Here is a 24,654-nt window from a genome sequence, read left to right as displayed (position 1 = left end):
AAGCTCTTCACAGAGGACTGAAAGGCTTATCCATCATATCCAGTGCAGTACAGTAAGTACAAAGAGCTGAAGGAGCATCAGGCTTTCACATTTCCTATCACAGTTGTAGTAATTACAACATACCCTATTTTTAAATAAAGTGACTGAAAAGTAAGGGGGTGGGAGAGTCAGATCAATTCCAACAGAAATAAAATACCTCAAAGAAAATTTTCATGAAATGTGAGGAGAAATGCAGTTCTTCTGCTAACCATGCAGGTGCAGAAAGCATTTCTTGACTTCTAACCTTTTAAACTAGTATTTTAGAACTTAGCCACTTGAAATTAAGAAGCTGCAATTTTAACTGCTGGTTTAAAATACTCGCAAATAATGCATTCAGAGAGTGACTGTTGCTTGCTTATTTCTTTAAACTAGAGGATATTATTTGATTCTGTAATTAAATGAAATTAAATTAAGCTGAAAACTCACATGGCCTTTTTTTTTTTCCTTCCCCTTTTCTTTCCACTCCCTTGAAAATCAAGGATGGAGATGTCTGTTTTGCTTTACAAAGGCTGGTAATTTCTGCAGAGAGGTTGTTTTTGTCCTCTTTTGCAAAGTGTTTCAGATGCTTAGTGACCATACTCTACAAGAACCCTGACTGCTATAAAGTGAAGGTGAAGTACCTGATTATACAGATTATTGCCATTTAAATCTCTTTCTTCCTTTTTTTTTTTTTTTTTTTTTTTTCCTCTCCTAGGTAAAACCAACAAAGCAGGAGTAATAGTTGGTATCATTGTAGGAGTTTTGGGATCTATATTAATTGGTCTGATGGGACATTTTCTATGTGATAAGAAAAGGTCTGAATAATTTTCCCACAGAAGGCTATATGATGATACAAGAAATGGTCCAGATAAGAAACTGCACAAGTGGTATGCATAAGGTCACCTTTTATTTCTGTATGGAGTCATTTAAATCATCTTGTCTTACTGAATTATTAGGAATTACATCATCGAGTCCAGTCAAACTAATTTTTATCTGACAGTATCTCCCGTATTTTTCATTATAACTTTCCCCTTTCATTATAAATTTCCCCAATTCTCCCCTCAACTCCATGCCTCTGTTCTCCTTTCCCATCATTCCTCACAAACTGTTTTTAAAGATCAAAATATCAAGGAATATCATATCTGGTATCTTTTGTCTTTTCTGTGAATATGTATAAATTTGTACTCAAGTGTAATCATGCAGTCTCCAAATATTCCTACTACGTTCCTGGACTTATTTTCAAATGTTTAAACATCATGAGTCTAAACACCGTTTTTTCTCATACACAATTAAATCAAAACAAAACTCTAGCAATATGTCCTTTCTGGCTTAAAAATGCAACAGCTGAAAGCTGCCAGAAAGCCAGATTAGGAAGTAGCTTTGGAAATGGACCATCCATAAATGTGCTGAGTGGATGCTACTGGGAAGACACATTATCCTTGTATGTTGAATTGTAGCTTTTGCCTTTTACTCCCCATGGCCCCCATATAAAAAAAAACTTAGCTGTGACACACTGTTGGACTAAACTGTGATGGAGACTGTGATGGATAAGAATTTTCAAGCAATACATAAACCATAATCATATGACCCTTACGGTTCTCCACTTAGACAACTCGCTTGGAGCTTGGACCATATGAAACAAGTTTTGGGACTGCTCCTGATGGCAAATGCAGCACAGCAGAGAAGGCAGTGGAAGGTAATGCAGGGTACCATCATGATAGCATCCCTATGGATGACATGACACCATCCCACCATGAACTGTAAAGTTTGCTTTGGATTATGTTCCCACTTGTTATCACAAGATGCAGTGACACATAGGGGCAGGGCCCAGGACCAGAGCAGCACTCTCCTGCTTTGAAATTAGATGAACAATTCATAGTTTTCATGGGAGAGTTTTAGACTTGCTTTCTTAGGAATAATATAGAGAAATAACACACAGGTAAAATTCCTCCTTGTGTAACTTTGGGCAAGAATGCAGACATTGTAACAGCACAATCTCTAACTAGGATTGCAATATTAGGTTAGTATCAGTACAACCTTCTTCCCCCATACTTTCATGACCTTGAGGTGAAACTATTCCATCCAAATATCATTTCTATCTGATTAGTGACTCAGGACATTATTTTTCCCACTCTACATTTGTATCTTCCACAGAGAATAACACAAAAAAAAGAATTAGTTTCACTTGAATTACCTAGAAGTTGAAGTTTGCTGGGGAGAATGGTACTACTGAGTAACGAACTAAATTTAATCTTTGACTGTGATGACAGTTAAAAACATTATCAAAGGGAAAAACAAAACACAAGCCACTGTCCATCTGCCAAACTGACTAGTTATTTGCATTACAGGCGATATCTGTAGAAATTATTATGCAACACCTTTTGTTAAGTTTAGACAGAAGAAATAATTGTTTCAATATGAAAGGAATTAGCACAGCCATGCATGTAGATATCCTAAAGAGCATGTGCTGTGTCCAGCTAATGAGTAAAAATATGGCAATAAAATGCAAATAACTGCAGTTTATCTGTTTGCAATCTCCAGAAAGGTCTATGTAGAAAGAAAATGAAAAAGACATAGCTGTAGAGGTACAGACATAACAAGACAAAACAAACAGAATGAAGTGTGCAGAAAATAGCTACTCACATGGAATATGTGCTTGATACTATGATGTTAGAATGCCTAATTTATTGTGGAGACTGCAATCACACTGGTGAAACAATCATCTCACTAACTCACTGTAAATGATGCAATGTGTGAATGACTTATAAGAATGCACACACCACAAAGAGAAACAATGGTGGTCACACAGAAGAAGAATAGGGCATATATCTATTTCAAAGTAGTTGAAAGAGTATTGAATTGAATGGCTAACCTGCAGTGATGCCATTCCTGTAGGGATCAATAATGAAACCTGCATGACTCCCATTTAAAATAGAACCTGACAATGTTTTCAGTGTTTCCAGACTGAAAAAATGAAGACACATTCACTTGCTTGAAAATACAAAAAAAAAAAAAATGTAATGCTCAGCTTCACCAGCACATTTTATGTCACCTTCCTCCTCACACTTACCCTGGCCTCGTCTGAACCACTGTTCTCTCTATCAGTATAGAACCATAGTACCAATTGTGTATTTTAGGAGCTTATGCAACTAATCATTAGTAATTGCAAGGCTATAACAGGAAGAGTAGGAGCCAATGAAGAAATACCAAGTGTGGCTCAGGTTGCAAGGGACCCCAAGGATGCCCATCAGTTGTATTAATTTTTAACAATCCAGTTATGACTTCTGTGTGCATGTGCATATGGCTTATGCTATCCTGGTATGTCTTTTAGGTTTGTATATTGTTTTTTAGCTTTTACCAGGCCAGCTTCTAAAATTCGTAACATGTCCACCCTTCACTGTAAATAGAATGTTTATCACTTATTCTTACATTTTATGTAAATAAAGATATGTTGTGTCATTTGAATATTTAGAATTGTAATAGCTGGCTTCATTTCAGACATATGCATGTATGTGATCTGATGTTACTGTCTCAGGGTTTACAAAGACACATGTTTATATTGCTGAAATTAATTATCTCCTGTTCCTAATACCAGTCTTTGCTACTTTCCAGCAGCAAAATAGTATTAGCTTCACTGAAAACTAATTCCATTGAATGTTTTGTGATGGAAACATCACATCTGTCTTGTGTGGCAGTATTATATTGACCTTCTAAAAGAGAAAACTGTTACTGGTAATTCCTGTTCAACATAGACCCTGTGGTTATCACCCTGCTTCACTCCTGGTGAGGTAGCGTGTGATGTTGGAATGAATGTGTTGTTTCAACTGTGAATTTGAATATAAATAGTTAAATTGCTGTAAACATCTATCATCAAATCTTTATTATACTCTAATTAGCTCTGCAAAGCATTCCCATTCACTCTACAAGAATTCTCTACACAGGCTCTGAGCACCTGATCTAGCTGTAGCTCTGTTCATTGCAGGGCAGTTGGGCTAGATGACCTTTAAAGGTCTCTTCCAACTCTAAGGATTCTGTGACTCTATGAAATTATCCCATATGTTTGCCTGCATGATATAAAACTCAGGCTTAAGAACATTTAAGACACTAAAGATAGTCATTATATTAGCAATAAAAGGTATTATTTTCAACTACTGCTAGCACAGTAATTGAAGTGGATGAAAACAGGAAAAAGAAGCGTTTATGCAATAAAAACTTAATCCTTCTTTAACTTTTATTATTAACTATAACCTCTTAATCCAGTAATCCTCAAAAAGGGTCAGGTCAATTAAAAAAACAATATTAAAATTTACTTACCCCAGATTGCCATGAAAATAGCAAAGAAGACAGTCCCTCCATTATCAAACAAATGTGTAACCTGAACAGAAAATAAATAAATCAGTAACAAACAATATTGCCACCTTCACTTCTGCACCAAAGAAATCCAGAGTACATGACTGATGGCAGGAATTAAAAGCCAAGCATTCCAGTAAGAAGTCTTGCTTGCGTGCTTCTTTTATCAACGTTTGTCCCATCCTATTTTTGCCTACAAGTTGAGTTGTTTTCCTAGCCTATCACTTCAAGCATCTCCAGAGTGCTTGCTTCACAGATAGTAAGTAGGAGATGCTCTGTGATCAGACAAGCTAAAAATTCCTCCAGAATTACCCTCAGATTCTAGGTCAGCTTCCATTCATTTTCTATTTTAAGGCTTTTACAATCCTAATTTAGTTCAGATGTTTCACTGTTCTTCCTATGCATATTACTTGGTTAATGTCTCTTAATTTCATTCTCTACTTCACCCAAGCTATTCTGTAATTTCTCTGCAGGCAGCAATAAAATTCCTTTACATTCAGACATCAAATTCTCCTTATTAAAAGGCTAGTGCCCCTCAACTCCAAGAAACATGCAATAAATTCTAAGTAACCAACTCTGAAATGTAAATCTAAATCATGTATTTAATTTCCCTTCATAAACACTCTATTTCTGATCCTATGATTCTATGATTTTTCCTTATCTCACTCTTCCAGTAGAAAATAAGGAATAATTAGTTTTTGCAAGCCTGTGGATCACCCTAGGAATCTCCCTTGTGCATACATTTGAATTTGTACTGCAAAAATCGAGAGCTTCTTATATTCCAACCATAATAAGAAATGGTATTTAGGAAGCTGAAATTAAGATCAATGATCTTTAAATTAATATCAGGTTACCAATTGACAGCAATGTAAATTATCCAGGAATAGAGACCTACATTTCTTCTTATGAAAGGTGGTTAAGGTACTGCTGAGCATTGGAAAGGAAGGTACAGTCTTCAAATTCACATTTCGGAGAAAGGGAAAAATAAGAAGAAAAGCACAAAATGTTACAAGATAATGCAAAATAACTTGTAACAAGGCATATGCTAGGAAGAGAAACTGAAGAGAAAGAAGAAGCATGGTGAATAGTTTTAATATATATTCTCCTAAGCCTTACAGAAAATTTCTCATTATTTCCCTCTTTCTAAAAAATAACGGGTGAGCAGGATTATTTGGTAGAAAATATGCAACTAGCTCTCCTTTTCGCTCTGTCTTGAGATAAAGTGTTTGGGCTACAATCATTCAGCACCACACTCAGAATTAGGATGCTGGTCAGTCAGCACACTTGACTGATATTATCACTATGACTTTACACACTTCATATCCACTCTGAATTAACACCCTACCAGTGAGCTCCAGTGCAAAGTGTGATGGGAACAGAACCAGTTCAAGAGCCACCATGCACTATACTGATCACCTCCTCTAATCAAAGAGATCAAGTAGGCAAGGATGACAGCTTGGGCATTCAGCACTTCAGATTACAACTCAAATATTACATGCTTTTCCCTTAAATTATAATCTTTACAGTAATGGAGTATTTTCAAACTGACATGGAAAAAAAGAGGGAAGGGATAAAAGAAATGGGCAGGAGCAAGAAGGAAAAATGCAGCTTTTGTATTTTGTCTGCCAGCCTGGCAAGAAACCACAGAAAAAGCATTTGAAGTACATGATTTTCTTGCACTACTTTGTTTTCTCTGACGTACTGCTCTAAAGGGAAACTTGGGAAATATAAGAAAGGAATGTTTAATGAAAGAAACCCTGGCCAGGGGGGTAAAATTCACTTTTCTTAATAAACTTAATGCTAGCATAAGTATATACAGTGAGTTGTTCCAAAGAACAGAATAAGTATCAGAACTCTTATTCCAGAATAAGAGTGTGTTTCCGTGAAATGAAATAAGAAGAACCTCCCTTGTATAACAGCTCTTTGGTTGTGAGTGAGTAAGACATAGAAATAAGTCAAATTCTCTCATCAACAAAACCAGAGGGAAACACAAACAGTCTCTATTTCAGGAATAGAAAGCAAATAGGAAATGCCATTTTCTTTACCCAGAGTACAGATTTGATGCCTTATTTTTAAATTAAATATTTTTTTTTCTGTTATTAATAGTGCTTCAGAAAGTACAAAGGAGTATTTCATTTGAAATAAGATTGTACTTTCCAGCATTACAGATCACTTTCATTCACTATCTGCCATGCAGATGCAGTGCTTGGGTTTTTGCTGCTCAAATCAAGCAGCACAGGGCAATCAGCAGGACACAAGCCCTTATGGACACCAGCCCTTTCCTAGCAAGAGAGAGATGACTGAAGATGTAGAGAACTTTTCTGTGTAGACAACACAGCGAATGAAGGCATTACACAGTTACATAAAACCTCATGGAACTTCTTTTCCCATTCTAGTGGCCAGATGGTTATCACACTCTTTCCCAAAGAAAAGCCTCTCTCTGTCCTTTGAAGATCAATCCTTGCACATGAAGCACGTTACCCATGTATGCAGAACACAGATTCTTGATCAGACCCACACAGGGGAGATGCAGAACAGACAGATCCCAAAAGGAGAAAAATTTGTTTGTTTTCTGTGTTTCCATCTGAGGTTGGACAGCTTTTGAGAGCAAAAGCATTGGCAGAAAAAGCTGGGAGCCTACATTACTTTCTACAAGTTTTGCAGACATCAGAAAAGAGTGTCTGTGCAGATGGAACATAAATGGTTACTGCTCAGCTTCTTTGGTTGTCATCCAATTTTGTTTCAAGATGACTGGTTTGAAAGCACACAGAAGTATGGTTGGAGTGCCATTTTTTTGGGGTGGCAATTTATTTTTCAAAATGTGACACTAAAATGCATGATTTAAGAGCCAGATGTAATATAAACATAATTGAAAGACAAAATCTATTTTTTATTCACTGAGGTTGTTAAAATAATATTATGCCACAATACGAGTGCGTATTAATTTCCTGTCAAACTGCAGTAACTTACTGCATAAGTTACTTGTCATCTAATAAGAGATTTCTGGGATGGATTGTAAGATTTGCATAATATCATTTCAATTAAGAAAGCTTTTGTCTTCAGTACACATTTTAAGAACTTATGAAATTAGTTCAAGTTAGGGAAAAAGTTCTATTTTGCTATAAAGTTATAGCAGTGTGTAAAAACCAAGCACAGTTCAGCTTTAAATATAACATTTACAGCAGTATTTATTGTTGTTGCTGAAATACAACTTTTTCATTTTTCAATGTGGCATTATAAAAATAAAAAGCCAAATTTTAATAAATACTAATCTTTAATTCATGTCAAATGTTTATCAAATGCTCCTTCACAAGAAGTTTTGAAGTGTTGAGTTTTACTTCAAGTCCCATCTAAATCAAGTTTCCAAATCCAATAAAGAATCGATTATTCTCATCTGCATTGCTTAGTGTTCTTGTGAAGTCATGATCCAGAGACAATCACTGCTCTATAAGTACAATAGATCCTGATTTCTGAGCAAGGTTTGTCTTATGGGCTAAAGAAATTGGAGAAAAATGCCAAGGCTGCTCTTCCTGACTTATGAACATAGCACATATCAAAGCATATTGCTCACTTGAAAGCACTGCATGTATACAGAAGTACCTGTGATCAGCTAAGTTTGAAGGATAGCTTCTAGTAGCAAAATATTTAGTTGTGTTAATTCTTTGCATTAGTTTTACAAAGTAGAGTACATCATACACAAGATAATCCTGGGAAATGCTCGAGAATTCCTTTTGAAGAGCAGAAAATTAGTTACCAAGTAAGCAAGGAAAACAGAACAATAAAATATAGAGGAAAGTAGGAATAAACTCCCAAGATTATTTTTTCTTTGATTCAGGGGAATTTATAAATTGATAAAAGTAATGATTTAGTAAGAGAACATTCTCAGAAAGTAAAGCAAATTTTAGAATAATCTCTGAATCTCTCAGATTATTCCATTCTTAAAAGCACAGAATATAGAGGCTGAAAACTCATAGATAAACAACACAATCTGTAATCTTTGCTGCAACAAAGGCTGCCATTACATAATGAAAGTGGACCTTTAGACAAAAACATTAATGATAGCAGTAAACTAATTACCTTGGCGTATATGCAGCTCTCATTGAGCTTTTGTAGTGTGCAATTGCGTTCACACATAGGGCACATGATGGTTTCATTTGCCTCGCAGATCTCTTTGCTTTAGTGTAAGATAGGAAAATAAAGGTTATTAAAAAGCTTTCAGCATCCTCAAGATTTTCTGAGGCTACATCATTTGTGGTCTCTATTAGTTCACAGCATGCCTAACCACAAAACTGACTCAAAATAAATAAAAAGGCATTAAAAGCTTTATCTCAAGTCACTAAGTTAAACCTGTGGGCCCTATAGTTGACATAATATATCTTTGGGTATCATGCTATGCTTCTTGTTCCTGTAAATATCCCGTTCTCTCCCAGAGAAGTACAACAAAGTGAAGAACAAAACATTGTTTCCTAGCTGCCAACCAAATTACTGCATATATGATATGATGTAGAAGACACAAAACATGAGAAGATGGACATCACTGATTTCAGTCCACTTATCCAAGCTGACATCAGCTGAAGGCCTGTCCCATAGTATGACTGTGTACATACTTTGATCATTGTAAAAACCCACTAAGAGGGAAATCTGGCATTAGCAATTCAAATCTTTGCATTTTTATTATGATCGGAGAACCTATGTTTAGGGATAACAACAAAACAATATCCTAATTTGGGGAGTAAAATGTCTAAAAACTGCGTTCTGCTGTTTAGAAGTTCTAAGGTTTGGGAATATGAAGTCACTGACTTTATTAGGACTATTCATATTCAGAAGTATTATGTAATTAGGTGCCTTGACAAAGGCAAAGCAAAATGAAGAAAAGTACAAAAATGAATTTTAAAGCAAATTTTAACTGTGGTAAGTGAATAGAGAACCTTAGCAACCACCATTTTTTTTTGGTTTTTGGGTTTTTTTTACTCTCAGAATTTCTCTCTTGGTTGCATTCATTTAACAGCTGAGTCCTGGAAGTAATGATTGACACAACAGCCAAAGCACCCTGGGAGACCACAGTGCCAAATCCTGGCAGCGGCATTTTATCAAGACTGATTGCAATCTCATACAAGAAAAAGAACATCTTCCATTCCAAATCACTTTCAATAAAACTGCATCTCTGTGGAGAAAAATATGTTTCTAAACATGGGGCAAACATGCACAATTGCTTATAGCAGCATAGCATAGTTCCTGATACAGCAGTGTATTGCGGGTTTTGTCTTCTCATTTTATTATTTCATCTTCATGCTCAATCACTGTGTGATTCAATCTGATTTGAAAGCTTTCCTAAAATTATATCAGAGGATATAAGGGATCCTCTATAATAAGAGGCAAAAGGCACTGTGAGAAGGGCACTTGCCCAGTAAAAGAAGGAAGAGTACCACCAGAAAGGAGCAAATATGCTCAGTTTCAAAGTTGCCTGTGGCAGTCAAAAATGAAATACACACCGTCTTTCCATTTTAGGACTGAAGGTTCTCGGCTGTGAGCATTCAGTGGTGAGAGCCTCTCTGTAACCACCTCATACCAGAACAGACAGTGGGCATAGTACAGAGGCAGGCACTTGTACACTTTGTGACCAGGAAAAACTATTTGGATGTGACAGCACTTTTTCATAACCCTCTGATTACTGCTGCAAAACCTCAGGCTGGCATCCCAATCACCTTTTGATTCTGCAGCAATGCAGCACGTGTATGTAGTTATTCTCTCAACAGAGAAAGAATAAGATGGTCTTTTTCTGCCTGCAGCCACTAGAGGGAGGTTCACGATAGCTACCTTCAAGCCAGCTTCATAATCGAAGGTGAATGGACATTACTGAGAAAAGCATACTTCTTCAAAAATAATTTCATCAGTTACAAGCTCAAGTTTTGTGAACAGATGAAAACCATTATATTTCCCCATGTAATTCATAATACTGTAAATCAACACTTCCTAACATCTACTGATTCATAATTACAGACATTAATAGGATGAATGCTCAGTTCCACATGAAAAAATAATACTGGACCTGGGGTAATGTGGCCATGAGGACACTACCATAATACCCTGGCACTAAGCCTAAATTCCTAATTGAGACTGGGTTTCGTATGCCTAGATTTGGTCAGAGTAACGTACCTGGCTCTGTCTCTTCCTGATGGCCGATGCACATTGTGTTTGCATAATTTCATGTCTGCAGAGCTCAAAATCAAATAGCATATTTTAAAACTAGATATGTTAATGTAGTAGTCTCAGAATACGATGAGAATAAGAACATTTAGGTTGCACATTCTATCTGCCTTCTTATGGATGGATGGCTCCCTTATGCTTTGTAGCTATCAACTTACTAACCCCCACTACCCTATTCCAGGTTAAGTAAGCCAATACGGCAAGGAGAAGCACCTGCCCAGTAAAATTAGAAGGGACCTCTGAAGGTCACATGGTCCGGTCCCCCTGTTCAAGTAGGAACACTCAGAGCAGGTGACAGAGGTGATACAGAGAAGATCCATGTGCATTTTATCAGGTCAGCCACAGTCAACTTAAGTAAGCTCTGCTCTTAAATCTGCATCTCACAGCATGTCATACTGATCTGTTTACAGCAATGCACAGAGATGATGCTATTGTGTCATGACAAGTCAAAGTGAATGCACAAATTCATGCTCCACAAACCAGAGATGACTTGCTCAGAATGAACACATCCAGACTACAAATGTTTTGGGACTGCACAGAACACACAACACAGGTTTCTGTATTAGCACTCTATCGGTATTTTGAAGTTGATACTAGTTAATGTTAGCTATAACACTATATAAATATACAATAGATGTCCTAAATTTCAGGCTTTGGGTTTTAGAAAAGAGTCCAGAGCCCCTGGTGGGACTTAGCTCTTAGTGTAGCCCAACATTACAGTGAAGCGCCCCAGCATGGTACCTAAGAAAACCAACCTCCATGAACCTGCCTGTTTCATGTTGCAGCTGCTCAACAGCAGCCAAGGGAAAAAAAACAGGCTTGGAAAATATGAAGGCTGGCTTACCTCTGCCTAGCTGAGAATCATACCCTAAAACTTCTACAAGCAAAATAACTGTCCTAAAAATGTGCAAAACTGGAGACACATACTCAAGGGAGAAGCAGCACACAACACTTGCACAAGCATATAACAGCTCTAAGTTTGGATGTATATAATTAATTTATTTTAAATCTGAGAAATTCTGTTGTGTTTTTTCCCCTCTCTTAGGGAATGTCAGTGTTACAACTTCTCTTCCAGTGCCTGGAATATCAAGCTACACCCTGAGAACAATAGATAATGACAAGCTTCCGCTTGCTTTAACTGTGCCACTGAAAAGGTGAACAGTGTAAGTTTCCCAGTTCAATACTTCTAAGCCTTGTGCTCAAGAACCATCTTTTTGCTTTAGTTGCTTTTCATTACATCTGGTGCATTTCACATACATTTATTGTTCAAAACAACCCTAAATGCAGAGAAAGATAGCATAGTTTCCTGGCTGGTATGTTTATTGCATTTTATTACATTTAATGAAGTCTGAAGTTGTAAAGTCTCTCTGGAGTTTGGTGTAAAATAGAATGCTTTAATTACAGCAGTGCGGAGCGTAACTCACTGTGTAAGAGAAAACAAAGACAGAGCTGTCAAATACTCCTGCTCCAAATCCAGGAAACATCGCCTATGAAATCTGATTCCATTGTGCATACTGCCTAAGAATCAAACTGCTTGGAGCAGCAGCTACAATTGTACGATTGCTAATAACTTCATTACAGATTATAATCTGTAATAAGGGCATTTCCTCTTGAAACATTTCCTAATAATACAGTCAGCACTCAAGTCTAACACTCTCATAGCTATTTCTAAACTGACATAAACCACTCTCAGAGCAAAATCACAACAGTGGGGAACTTGGAAATGAGGCGCCTTTCACATGGTTGTAATGCCCTCAAATGGCTGCAGTTTACATCAACATCAACAAATTACATCAACAAATTTGACACTACTAACATATGGAGGGGAAAAAAAAATACACATAAGTTGAAATTTATAACTGTACTAAACTACAGCCAAAGGCAAAATGGAAGTAAAACTAAAGAACGCGTCACTATTTTTCATCCATAAGCTTTGACTAGAATGATAACCATTGCAGTGCATGTGACATTAGAATCAGCATTTCTTTCATTTCTTGCAGACGGAATGAAAATCACTGCAGATGCAATGGTAAGAGTGCTTGCTGTAAATGCTCTGCATCCACCTTGATGCAAAACAGATATACAAAGTGGATACACTTAATTGAAGAACCCAGTGTTCTGTCGGTTATTATTATGATTACAATACCTTGAAAAGCATTTAAAAGTAAAATGATCTAACTTGTGCCAGGTTGTGCAGGTTGTTCTTTATTTTCAACAGGCTATTTTATGTTTTCAAATGGGATTTTACCTTACTTGGCTGGAATCCATTGTAAACAGTCCATAAAGAAAAACAAAGAGTCCAACCAGGGCAGCAGGAATCAGCATTCCAGTATACCATCCCAACCAGGCAAAATACAGTCCAATTTTTTCACCAAAATATCGCCTACATGAAAAAGAAATGTATACATTTTCTCAAATTAAAACTTGCAGTAACCACTGTCTTTACAATTAGTACAGCAATGTTGACAAGGAATCACCATTACAAGCTTATAGTAAATACTGTTGTAGGTTTACCAAAATGTTTTAATTTAGGCTAGCACAGAATTCTAGTCACACTAATTGTAGACTTATTAGAACATGTATTTTATAAGGATATAATTGAAGTATTCTGCAATTTTCAGTTCCTCCTAATGACTAAATAGAGGCACCCATTTCAACATTGTTAAATGGAGAAGAATTTATTCACACATAACATATAGACTTACATACACGCGTCTTCTAGAAAGCAACAGTATAGGCTTGCATTACTTAAATATTCTATTATAAAAATAATTTACTCAGTCACATAATGTGACATATTTCAAACTATAAACAGAAAATAAGAGACTGAAAAGACAAGCTGAAGTTTCAGCTTTAAATCTTCAAAGCTTGGATATCAGCTGTTGTAAGAGATGAAGTAGCAGTGAGCAGAAAACGAGAAGTAAGCACATGCATAGTTCCACAGCCTTTGGTGCAGCAATTACGTGCATAATGACTATTTATGACTGTCAGATCAGGAGTGAAAACTCTCAGAAAGGAAAAGTGACTTAATTGGAATCCAGCGTCTTGTTAAGGAAAATATGAAATCCAGACAACACTGTTACTTCACTTCAATTAAATATATTCCTCTGCTTTGCAGTTGGAAATCTATGACATTAAAATACTAATTGCTTGTTGTAATTAATTTTCACCCGGCATCTGGATATATATACTTTTATTCAGCCTTATCTGAAATTAATGGCCTTGCACTTTTGTGACCACCCAAAAGAAGCAATTTAGAGAATCCAATTCTTACCTGATAGTAATAAATTTTACAGAAAGTGTAAGAAGAATTAACAGTTTAGCAGAATAGATTATGCATCATTTCCACGCTCTCTGTATCACAGAAACAAATTACTTTTAAAAGTACTAATACCTGATTAAATCAAGAGGTTGGTACTTGTACCACATTCCCCACCGTGCCCAACGCTCATATAATAAGTGTCTGTGATTCTGAGCTCCATGCGTTTTGATGGGATGCCTGCTCTTGTGGCTTCCCTGAAAAAAAAAAAAAAAAAACAACACACACACAAAGAAATGAAAACGTGCTACCAGACACTAAGGGAAATAAATACATTCCTTCTATATTTGAATCTAATTTTAAATGAAGATGAACAGATGCCAATTTGTTATGGACAGCTCCAGGAAATGTCACCTGCTAGTATATAAACTCACAGCAAGAGAGACAGTTACATATACTTCTCAAACAACCAGCTTTTCCAAGAAGTAATGACGAAATCATACTAGTATAAGGCTGTCAAGAACTACTCAGCCCTATACTGCTTCAAGAACAGTGTTTCAGTTTCATTATTCTATGCTTATTCATATGCTTTTACTCATTTCAACTTTCCAAAAACTCTCAAGAAATACGTTATGGCATCTGTTTTTTTCTTTCCTAAAAACAGAGAATTCTGGCAGGTCAGCTAGATCCTTCTGTCCTAGATAATTCTGGTGATATTATTTAACTCCTATTAAAAAGTATAGGAAACTGTAGGAAATATGTACCACAGCAAGGCTGAGAAGATAGAAACAACAGAACTGGCATTATTTTGAAGTCTACATAGGAGTCTCAGAGGCATCAACACACAGACTCACTGGACCCATCCTAAAGCAAATTGCTTATATTTCTCATTTTACATCAATTCTAAGGCATAACATCCTTACTGGACTCCCACCCCTACCCCACCCATGAATGTCCTTTCATCGAGCAACATTCACTTATGGTAAATAAATGTTTCATCAAACAACTCACAGTTAAATCACACTGTGGGAAGAAAACAGAGACACTCTTGAACCTGATAGACTCAAGTATTTTTAGTCATTTCAATTTTTTATAATTTATTTCATATCTTGAGAATTGCTCACAATTGAAATAGTACTATCCTTTTCGCACTGTTCATCTATAGCAAGTCCCATAGTATTCCCCTTGGGACCGAATTTTCACTCCTGTTTATTTCTGTGATTAAAAAAAAAGAAAAAAGAAAAAAAGAAAAAAGTGGAGTGTTTAACCACTATCCTTAGTGACAGTTAAGCTGCAGTTAAGGTAAGAGTGGCTTAAAAATATGACTTCATTAAACTGACTCTGAAACTCTGAAATGGTCGCTTGTGTATACATTTCTTTGTTATGTCACAAAACGGATATGAGAGCATGGATTTGATAGCAACAGAAAGCTACACAGCTTTTTCTGGCAGCATGACTAACCTTTCCCCACAATAATGCTCTACTGAAGTGTTAACAGTGATACTCAATTATTTATCTAAAATACTCCTTCTCTGTATTTCCTATATTTAATTATTAACACAATATAAAAAAATCACCCTCAGCAATTTCTAAAGCTTCCTGGTCTTTTGAAACACAAGATAAAGTCACAGCATTCAGCCCAAACCACAGTGCTCACAGCTGCAATTACCATACTACCAATAGGCATTTACGATGACCTAAGATGTGTGGGTTGTTTCTTTCCTTTCAAAACATAAAGACAAGTTTTTCATTTATTTCACACCTCTGAAGACTTCAGTAGACTTTAATCTACTGAAGATGATACTGTCAAGCACAAATTATCCAGGACTATGCAAAAAGGTCTAAAAAGGAAATAAATAACCAGTTTCCCTAAGTTTGATGTACTGCACAATCCATTAGGGAAAAAAAAGAGTGTTTTTGAATGGTGACAGCTAAAGAAAAACCCTCAAGAAGCCGATGTTAATTTAAGACCTATTAAGAACATTACATAGTGAAATAGAAAAACTTGCAAGACAAAATTATAAACCATGAAGTATCTCAAAATATTACTGCAAGTTAATCAAAATGTAAATACAAATACAAAATTAATGAGGTTACCTCATGTGGTGGAAATGCTGCTTCATACGTTCCATTGTTTAGTAATCTATTAATACCTAAAAAGAAAGAAATGCAGTAGTTCCAATGATGTTTTTTTAACATAGATTTAGCTTTAAACACTGAGAATCTTCATGTTACAAAAGGAGAATGCAACTTCCTATTAGGTACTCGGGATGCTGTTAAACATGAAAATCATCAGTAGACCCAGCAGCTGGGGGTCTTACGATCCCTCAAACTCTCTAGCTCTGTCAAAGTACAGCATTCTGAAGGTCAGCATCTGCAACTTGTCTTTCATGGTTGGGTGCCCGTGCCAGATTAAGTGTGAGAAGGTGGTCACACTCTTGTATTAATCAGAGCATAGCATACAGATTTTAGGGGTGTTCAGATGACCCGGTGTGCACATAGTGAGAGGCACAGAGAGAACATCCTGTTACTATTAAATATGAACCAGCTCAAGGAGTTTGTGTCAGATCAAAGTTCTGCTAGAGCATTCTGGATCCATTCCTAGAGTCCTCCTAAAACCAGATTTATTCTACTATCAAAGTGCATTATAAAAAATAAGGAATAAATAACCTTAATAATGATAAAAAGATTCAGTAGCCTGTGAGGTCATTCCATTGACCTAAGAACTAAATTCTCATTACAGATTTCTGATCTATCCATTCAAACATAGAAATTACACTAATTACAAGATGAAACTTGTCACCATCACCTTCAGTAGCATTTGACTTCATCCCTCAGTTTCTATGATTTTCTTACCACTGCTTCACTGCTTTTCTCCCAGAAACTCAAGCAACAACATTTTGTAATTGCTATCATCTTTATAAGTACACATCTATGTTAAATTCTTAATTTCATTCCTACTGACAAAACAGAAGATCATACATATATACTCTCTTCATTGCAAATGAAAATGAATAACTGGACTTTCTGAAATATAGTACTGTAATAAGAGTGTTGGCAAAAACTGGATTTAGTCTTTAAGTCAGTTGTCTCTGAACTGCATGGAGACATCAAATAATTGAAGTGTAGTTCTGATCAATTCTTCTGGACTGGAACTGCTGGGTAGTATCAGTACTAGGGCCAGTCCTAGAAGACTCTTGTCAGTTTTCTGAGGTCTAAGTCATCTCTCTTAAGGCACTTGATCACATGAGGCTATTATAATCTCTCCAATTTATTTAAGAAATGAGTATTTAGGTGAAAACAAGTCCTAATATTCACTGAGTTATTTCATGGAACAATTGCATGCAACATATATTCAACCGTATTACTGGTTGAACAAAGATTTCAAGGGATAGCAAAATTAAATTTTACTCTACTAAATAGTTTTTCAAGCAAGCACAGATACAGAATTTTCATAGTTTCAGTCTAGGAAGTAAATATATCATTCTCACCCATTTTGGATTTTCCATCTTCATACTTGGTTCTCTGTAGCATGTGATGCACAATTCTACTTCTTGTGGAGTTGCTGAAGAAGCTGTCCTTGTTGTTTATGGTAAAGCTATTTAAATAATGGATGTCTTTTAATACTCAAAACAATACACAGGTGCTGAAACGTAGCTGCTCAGTGTGTTTTTTCTTACAGTGATTTATTTAGCTTTACACTTGTTGGTAACTGCACAAGATACAAAACCTTACACTGCTAAAGCACCTTCTCAGATCTCAAAAAATTGTCATTAGCACAGATTGTTGGGAAAACAGATCAAATAAAATATTTTTTTTTTTCAAAATGTCCTACTGCCCAGTTAATTTTCATTCTGGATATGCATTTGAAAAGACAGCAGCAACAAAAAACACTCTTCAGAAGTAGTGATCATTCTGAACTTCATGACATAACTGAGGGAGCTGAGTACAAAACTACTACCACTGCCATTCAGGGAGAAATAATAATTGTCTCCAGACACCAGACGCTTGAGGACCAGCTCCACAACTTCCTTCCCTCAAAGAATCCTAAAATAGAGCCAAATATCACAAATAACCTTTCCTAGATGGCTCAGGATTCTGAATGCCAGAAATCTGACATGTAGGAGCTTTTCCCTTCTCAGCTGTGCCAAAGGTGACACTATTGCAGTTCATCACATCATCGGAGCCGTTGAAAAACTGCACCATGAATGAGTGAGTGACCCAATGCAATATAATTAATTGCTAAAAAACCTGAGATAATGATGCAATTATTCTGCCTTGCTAGGGTGAAGTCAGTCTGCGTACACATAGCTTCTTTACTGAGAAGAAAAAAAAAACTATTCATCCCAACTTATGTTTTTACTTCATATGAACTTCCCTCTCCTAAATAAGTAACACAAAGTAATTTTAAAATAAACAGCTAGAATTTCAAGACTTTTACTGTTTTGTTGCTTAAAAAATTTATAACACAGTTAAACTAGTTCAACTGAGCATATTGATGGTGATCACATACAGTTTTTCTTTGGAGTATATATTTTTATTCTCTCACAGACAACAGCATTTTTAAAATGCACAGCTAACAGCAAAAACCCTGACAATGTACTTAGCCCATTTCCAGGTGTTCTCAGGCTTTGCCTAAGTAAAGCATGTAATCAAGGTAAGCAAATTTGAGCAAGTATTTGCATTTTGTAATGTAACGGAAAAAAAAAAACAAAAAAAACTTCTAAACCAAAAAGGTGGCGGTCATTTTTCAGTCAACATTTTGCCTGCAGTACTAGCTGTAAATATCAAATAACAAGTAACAGAGAGCAGATTTTTTGCTTTAAGAGTAAATTCCATAGAAAATACCAGACATGCTACTGGGCATTTGCCAGTGACCATCTGTTAATGGCTGCCTCTATGGAACTTGCTAAGCAGAGAGAAAATAGAAAACCCTTCTGGACTGTGGAACTGCGTTTCCAGTTCCAACACTTACTGGTGTATGCGTGCACGGCTAAAGGGTGCTGTGTAGCAATCTGTTTCCTCAAGATCTGGTAGGGCCTCCTTATCAAGCTTCATTGGATTTCTAGGCAACCAACTTTTCAGCTCTCTCATATTCCTCTGCAAACTGAGACAATAACAAATGTAAATTTGCATGCTCTTATCCACTTGCTATTTCTATATCCATCATTCAGTATTCACTGACATCATAATAGAAATGCAATGAAAACAGGTAAGTTCCTGACTTTACCTTAGGAAACAGTATAGAGATATACCAAATGAAGCAAAAGCTATACTACCTGCAGTTCTCTAAAAATTGGCACTGTAACACAAACAGAACATATATTTTTTTTATTTCTGATTAGATCATATACTGGTAAATGAAAGGCTTTCTTCCACTTGCATTTTGACTAAGTAGTATCTCAGGACAGTGTCTATAGATGGAATAATACACTGCAGTGTAGTTTAAAGATATTTATCTTTTTATTCCTCTAATTTTACACACCTTGTTGGCCTACATTTTTCTTATATTGAACTGCAATAAAACATGGGTATTTTAGGAGTAGGTTTCATTACAGAATGATGTCTTACAACACCAGAATCACGAGAGATATTGGAAAAAAGAAAAAAAAAAAAAGGATTTTTGGTAAATATTTCATCCATAATATTTTTAAATGGGACGTGGGCCTTACTCAATGACAATGTGTGCATGACATATAAAGAAAGAGAGCCACAAGAAGTCTAATGCTAAGTACATGATTTTTGTTAGAGATAAATACAGAATCATCTGTGTGAAGCAGAAACACACTTCTCCATTTTTTAATTAAAATGGGAACAAAGGAAATTGTGCTCAGTCAGCAAAGATGTGACCCTTATTATCCACAATAGCAGTTAAAGTTCTACCCATACCTAACACCACGTCAGAGAGAAAACTAAGCCAGATGTGGGATCAAAATTTTAAATTTACAATTAAAATTCTCAATAACTTCTTGCTACATATTTATCAAGGTGTTGGTGCACACTAGGTATTTAATTGGTACTGCACTTGAGGGATACTCTTGATACTAAGCATTATGAGAAACAGAACTCATATGAACTGTGGTCATAAAGCTGAAACAGAAAACAATTCCCACACAGGTGCATCCCTCCAGTATCTCGTTTGCTCAAACATTATTTTATCATGCAAGATGATTATCTTAATAGTTCCAGTGGAAGCTCTTCCACCACAAAGTTATACACAGTATATGTAAGAAGTTTTCACGATTGTCTTCTATTTTCCTGTTCTCAACATGCTGATTTTTATTATATATTTTTAAACAGGCAGATACGCAGATACATCAGGAAAAACAACAATGTATCTGATATCAGATTCTATACTGTGAAATTATTTTAGACTAGCTGATGTAAAAAGCTTTGATCATTTTTACTCTCCAAAATCTGAAAAAATATATATGTATTTGATAATCATTACTTTAAAGAAATCAGCTTCGCCAACATGCTCATACTGTCCCCTATCACTGTTGTGACAGGACAAGGGAAAATGGTTTCAACATCCTTTTTGCTCAATGACAAACAGAATTGGAATAAACTAAAAACCATTTCAACATTACATTTGCATTTTTTCTTCTGAGACAAAGACTTTTTGACCTTTCACCACCTTACTTACAGTTGGTCGCTCCAAAACCTAGTGTCATAAAATAGCACAGAGGAGTTCCACTGAAACGTACATCTCTCCATGTTTAATATTAATTTAGCAAAAGAAGTCTCTTTTCTTGGCTTGCTTATTCTACAGGTAAAAAAGATACTTAAGATTCATGGAGCTTTCACTGAAAGTAAAGAGAAGGCTCTGAGGTGACCTGATAGTGGCCTTTCAGCATCTGAAGGGGAGCTACAGGAAAGAAAGGGACAGACTGTTTAGGTCTGTTGTGATAGGACAATGGGAAATGGTTTCAAGCTTAAAGAGAGTAGCTTTAGGTTGGACATGAGGAAAAAGTCTTTTACAGTGAGGGTGGAGAGACATAGGAACGGGTTGCTGAGAGATGTGGTAGATGCTCCATTCATGGAAACTTTCAAGGCGAGGCCCGACCAGGCCCTGGGCAACCTGATCTAGCTGTGGCATCCCTGTTCATGGCAGAGGAGTTGGACTAGGTGACCTTTACAGGTCCAACTCCAAGGATTCTATTATTCTATGAAGTGATAACAAATTTCAGACAAACCTTTGACTGAATCGTTGGATTGGTGCAGTTGACACAGTAGAGAGCCATTCCACAATTCTGTTTCTATGATAGAACTAAATATTAGCACACTTTGAGTGGCTTTCTAGGTCAAAACTTGTAGTTTAGATTCCTGCTTTCATCTAACTGTAGTCTTTTCAGTTAGGAGCAGGAGCCAGATCCAGTCTGGCGAAGTCACTCATGAAGTTAGTTGTTCATACAGTGAGACCAAATATGTCCCAGTGGAACACTGCTGCTGTTCACACATACTCTTATTGAAATCACTGCCACTGGCACTGCTGTAACTTTATGCACTTTCGACTACGAGAACTTATTCTGAAATACATATACATGTTTTCTTAGACAGAAAAAATAATATTTTACAAAGATGCTTGTAATTTTAGCTTTGTTCAGATTTACTACTCAAGTGTAGTTACATTTTATATGGCCTGTTATTTGGATAGTTATTTGGATAGGTATTTGGATAACTAAGCCCCAAAATCCCTGCAGATTATGTCTACTCAGCAAATGCCAATGCAAAGAAGCACTATATAAGTGAATTTGGTACACTAAGAGCTAATCTAACATGATGAGGCCATCCACTGTGACTGGAGTTTCAAGGAGTTAAGGCAGCTTGATATACAACACCTCCATATTGCCATGTTTTGTGTACAGCTGTGGTCTTCTGTCACTTTTTCACTCTTTAACCACAGTGACTTAAAGGAGCAATGCTTTCTCCTTATGAAACCACTTCTGGGATTTTCTGACCAGAATCCACAGTTACAGTGGAATGAGACACCAAAACTGAGCAACTGCTCATGTAGGATATTTTGACATTAGTCAGTACCCAGCAATTTCTTCTGTTTGCCTCTCATATTCTGACAAAAATACAAGAGATTCTACAAGTCTTGTTGAGAAGTAAGTTACTGCAGCACAGCTGCTGAACGAATTCATTTTTGGTTCTCTAGCTTTAAGAGTATAAAATTATTCTAACATTTCACTGGGTAGACTGAAGTCACATCCTGAAGCAACTAACTCATAATTTTCATTTTCCTTACACTGCCCCTTAGCTGGCTTTGGGATGTCTGAAAAGGCAGATACAAGATCAACTTAAGACCATATAAGACCATAAATTTATGCAAATAAATAAAGAGGGACATATACCATGTAGATAGCACATAGGAGAAATACAGTCTATCAGTAAGTGTTACACTCACCTTCATTGTTTTAAGCATGCTTCTAATAATCTTTTACAGACTTAAAGAAGTGTAGACATACACATCTACCGTATTACATTGATAGCTTCAGAGAAACATTTATATCAAAGTTAAGGTCTAACGTAACAGTGTTACCCATATTCTTAACCACAGAAACTCGGTGGCTTTAAAATTTTACCTTTGATCTACAAAGATTTAAATCTACAATCCCCATCCTAGCTCTTGTAAATTCCACTTAGTTTAGAAATGTTAAGAAATAGTTGATAAATTAAAGAGAAGTTAAACCTGAAGAGATTTAAGATGCAAAGAGACAATGACAGCAGCAAAAGTTAGAATGATGAGATTTATGTCAGCAATTTTAAAGTCAGCTTTTTTTCCTCAGAATTATTCCTCTGTGCACCTGACTGTACAAAATCCCAGAGAAAAAAAAAAAATATATATATATATAAAGACCCCCAAATTCTAGTTAAATCACAGGTAAAAACACTAAAAACACTTGTCTCAAATGTAAATTCAACCTGGCATTGAAATTGTTTACTACTTCGTTCACAGGTACTGTATGACTTCAACAGCATGTTTCAGACATGCGTCCTTCTAAATAAGGAAGACAAATTTGTTTAATACCTAGGACACACCAGATGGATTTCAAATAAAATAATTTTGCAATAAGCTCTGTTAATTTTGCCTTTGCATTACAAAGCACATCACTTACATTTTTCATAATGCACACTAAAATGGAACAAGCATGTGGATGATTGGAAAGAGGAAAAATGCAGTTGTAAATTTATGTTATAGGTTGTTTCATTTTAATATATTTTACTTCTTTATGTATTTTTTCTTACTTTGATGTTCAGCAGTGCATTGCCTATTTTTGCTAACCGATTACTTTGCAAACTGTTACCATGAGACTCCGCAAATTATTCATGGAAAATGAGAACTTTTCATCATCTAAAGTAACAGCAGGAGAACCTAAACCAAACGTAATTTAAAGACTCATCTCAAGAAAATCCAGAACATAAAACTTTTTCAGGATATTTCCCTTGTAAACATTTTCATATATTTTCCACAGGCAATTAGGATTTACAAGACTTCACGACACCTGACTAAAGCAAGAGGGAGCAGTTAACAATTCCCCAGCTCCCCCAGGCACCTCCTGCTGCACTCACTCCCCTCCTAGCTGCCAGGAGCAGCTGGAGGTGAGGTTGGCATCCAATGCTATGGCTGGATGGCTTTCAGTAAAGAGATCCATTTACAGTAATGGCAGAGTCAAAGGTTGAGAGGTAAGACTGTTAGATCTGGGAGGTCTTTTCCAATCCTATAAGGTCTCAGAGAGTGAGAGGTCTTCTACTGCAGCAAAAACATTACTGTCGGCTATCAAATAAAAATTCAAACCAGCCTTCAGAGCATATCATTGATTTAATCCTGCTCAACAGAATGCATATGAGAGATGATACATTTGCACCTCTGAAGGAACAGCTGACTACAGAATTTAGACTGAAGACATGCACTCAAAAGTGGCTTACATGCTAAAGAAACATCTCTCGGTAGGAGCAGACGTAACTGTAGAGCTGGATCCAGTATGAAATCTTTGCTGCCAGGAAAAGGGTCACTTCTTTTCCTGGCATAAGCACATCTGCATTTCTAAAATTTCTAAATTTTCTAATTTCTAAGAGAACTGGCAAAACTTTAAAGTACTGTATCTTGTTACAGATGAATACACTTGCAGCTAGCATATTTTGAGTTTTCAGGGAAATAATCTAATGTTCCAAGTTTCCTGGATAAATTTACAACTGCAAATTGATTTTACTTAGCAGGGTGACTATTTGACAAAATTAGAAGCTACACATCACCCACCAACCTGCCCATGGTTTTGCTCCTCCAGTCAGTGTAATAACATTTTTTCCTGAAAGAACAGCAAAAATCAGCTGAAAATAATCTAGCAAGAGACCGTCGAAAAGGACATATACGTTAGGAAAAGAACACCAGACAATATAAAACAAGCATTTTCATTGACAGAAAGATGAAGAACAGTTTAAAAAGTAAATTGAAATAGAGTATTTTCAAGCCTGAAATTCGCTTCTCAGAGAAATTTACATTTCAGCTGCATATTGTAGCTAATAATATCTGATCAGAGATTCATTCATAAGAAAACCATTAGACGGGGTTCAAATGCTGTTGTGTTTGTATTCATTTCATGTCATCTTACATATGTCATACTTAAAACTTGCATGAATCCTTTAATCTTCTGCATGGTTCATTTACTTAGGAGGAATTAAAAGAAGTTTATTTAGACACATTAACATGAAGGCTTAACATTATTTTCAGTTGATAGTTTATTCTCCCTCATCCTTCATTTTAACACACGTAAAAATAGCATTCCCACTCTGAATATGTATGTAAATCAGATGAT

The 24,654-nt window shown here is 36.1% G+C and overlaps 1 protein-coding gene across 5 annotated transcripts in view; it reads right to left on the bottom strand.

The window, feature by feature from the left end:
* ANO3 (anoctamin 3) overlaps positions 1–24,654 on the bottom strand; it is a 179,197-nt gene that overhangs the window by 31,502 nt on the left and 123,041 nt on the right. For 3 of the 5 annotated variants that reach the window (XM_015286171.3, XM_040700769.2, NM_001397933.1), the window contains exons 7-14: positions 24,103–24,147; positions 18,810–18,941; positions 17,326–17,432; positions 15,932–15,987; positions 13,970–14,091; positions 12,824–12,958; positions 8,446–8,542; positions 4,333–4,393 (exon numbers count right to left, since the gene is read on the bottom strand). In XM_015286171.3, coding sequence (XP_015141657.2) covers positions 4,333–4,393; positions 8,446–8,542; positions 12,824–12,958; positions 13,970–14,091; positions 15,932–15,987; positions 17,326–17,432; positions 18,810–18,941; positions 24,103–24,147 — 755 coding nt within the window. The remainder of the gene's footprint in view (positions 1–4,332; positions 4,394–8,445; positions 8,543–12,823; positions 12,959–13,969; positions 14,092–15,931; positions 15,988–17,325; positions 17,433–18,809; positions 18,942–24,102; positions 24,148–24,654) is intronic. The other 2 variants (XM_015286172.4, XM_046941562.1) reach the window with 1 other exon arrangement.

This window comes from Gallus gallus, chromosome 5 (assembly GCF_016699485.2).
Source record: "Gallus gallus isolate bGalGal1 chromosome 5, bGalGal1.mat.broiler.GRCg7b, whole genome shotgun sequence".
Classification (NCBI taxonomy): Eukaryota; Metazoa; Chordata; class Aves; order Galliformes; family Phasianidae; genus Gallus; species Gallus gallus.
The sequence above is the reverse complement of the archived record's forward strand: the minus strand, read 5'-3'. Positions and strand labels throughout refer to the sequence as shown.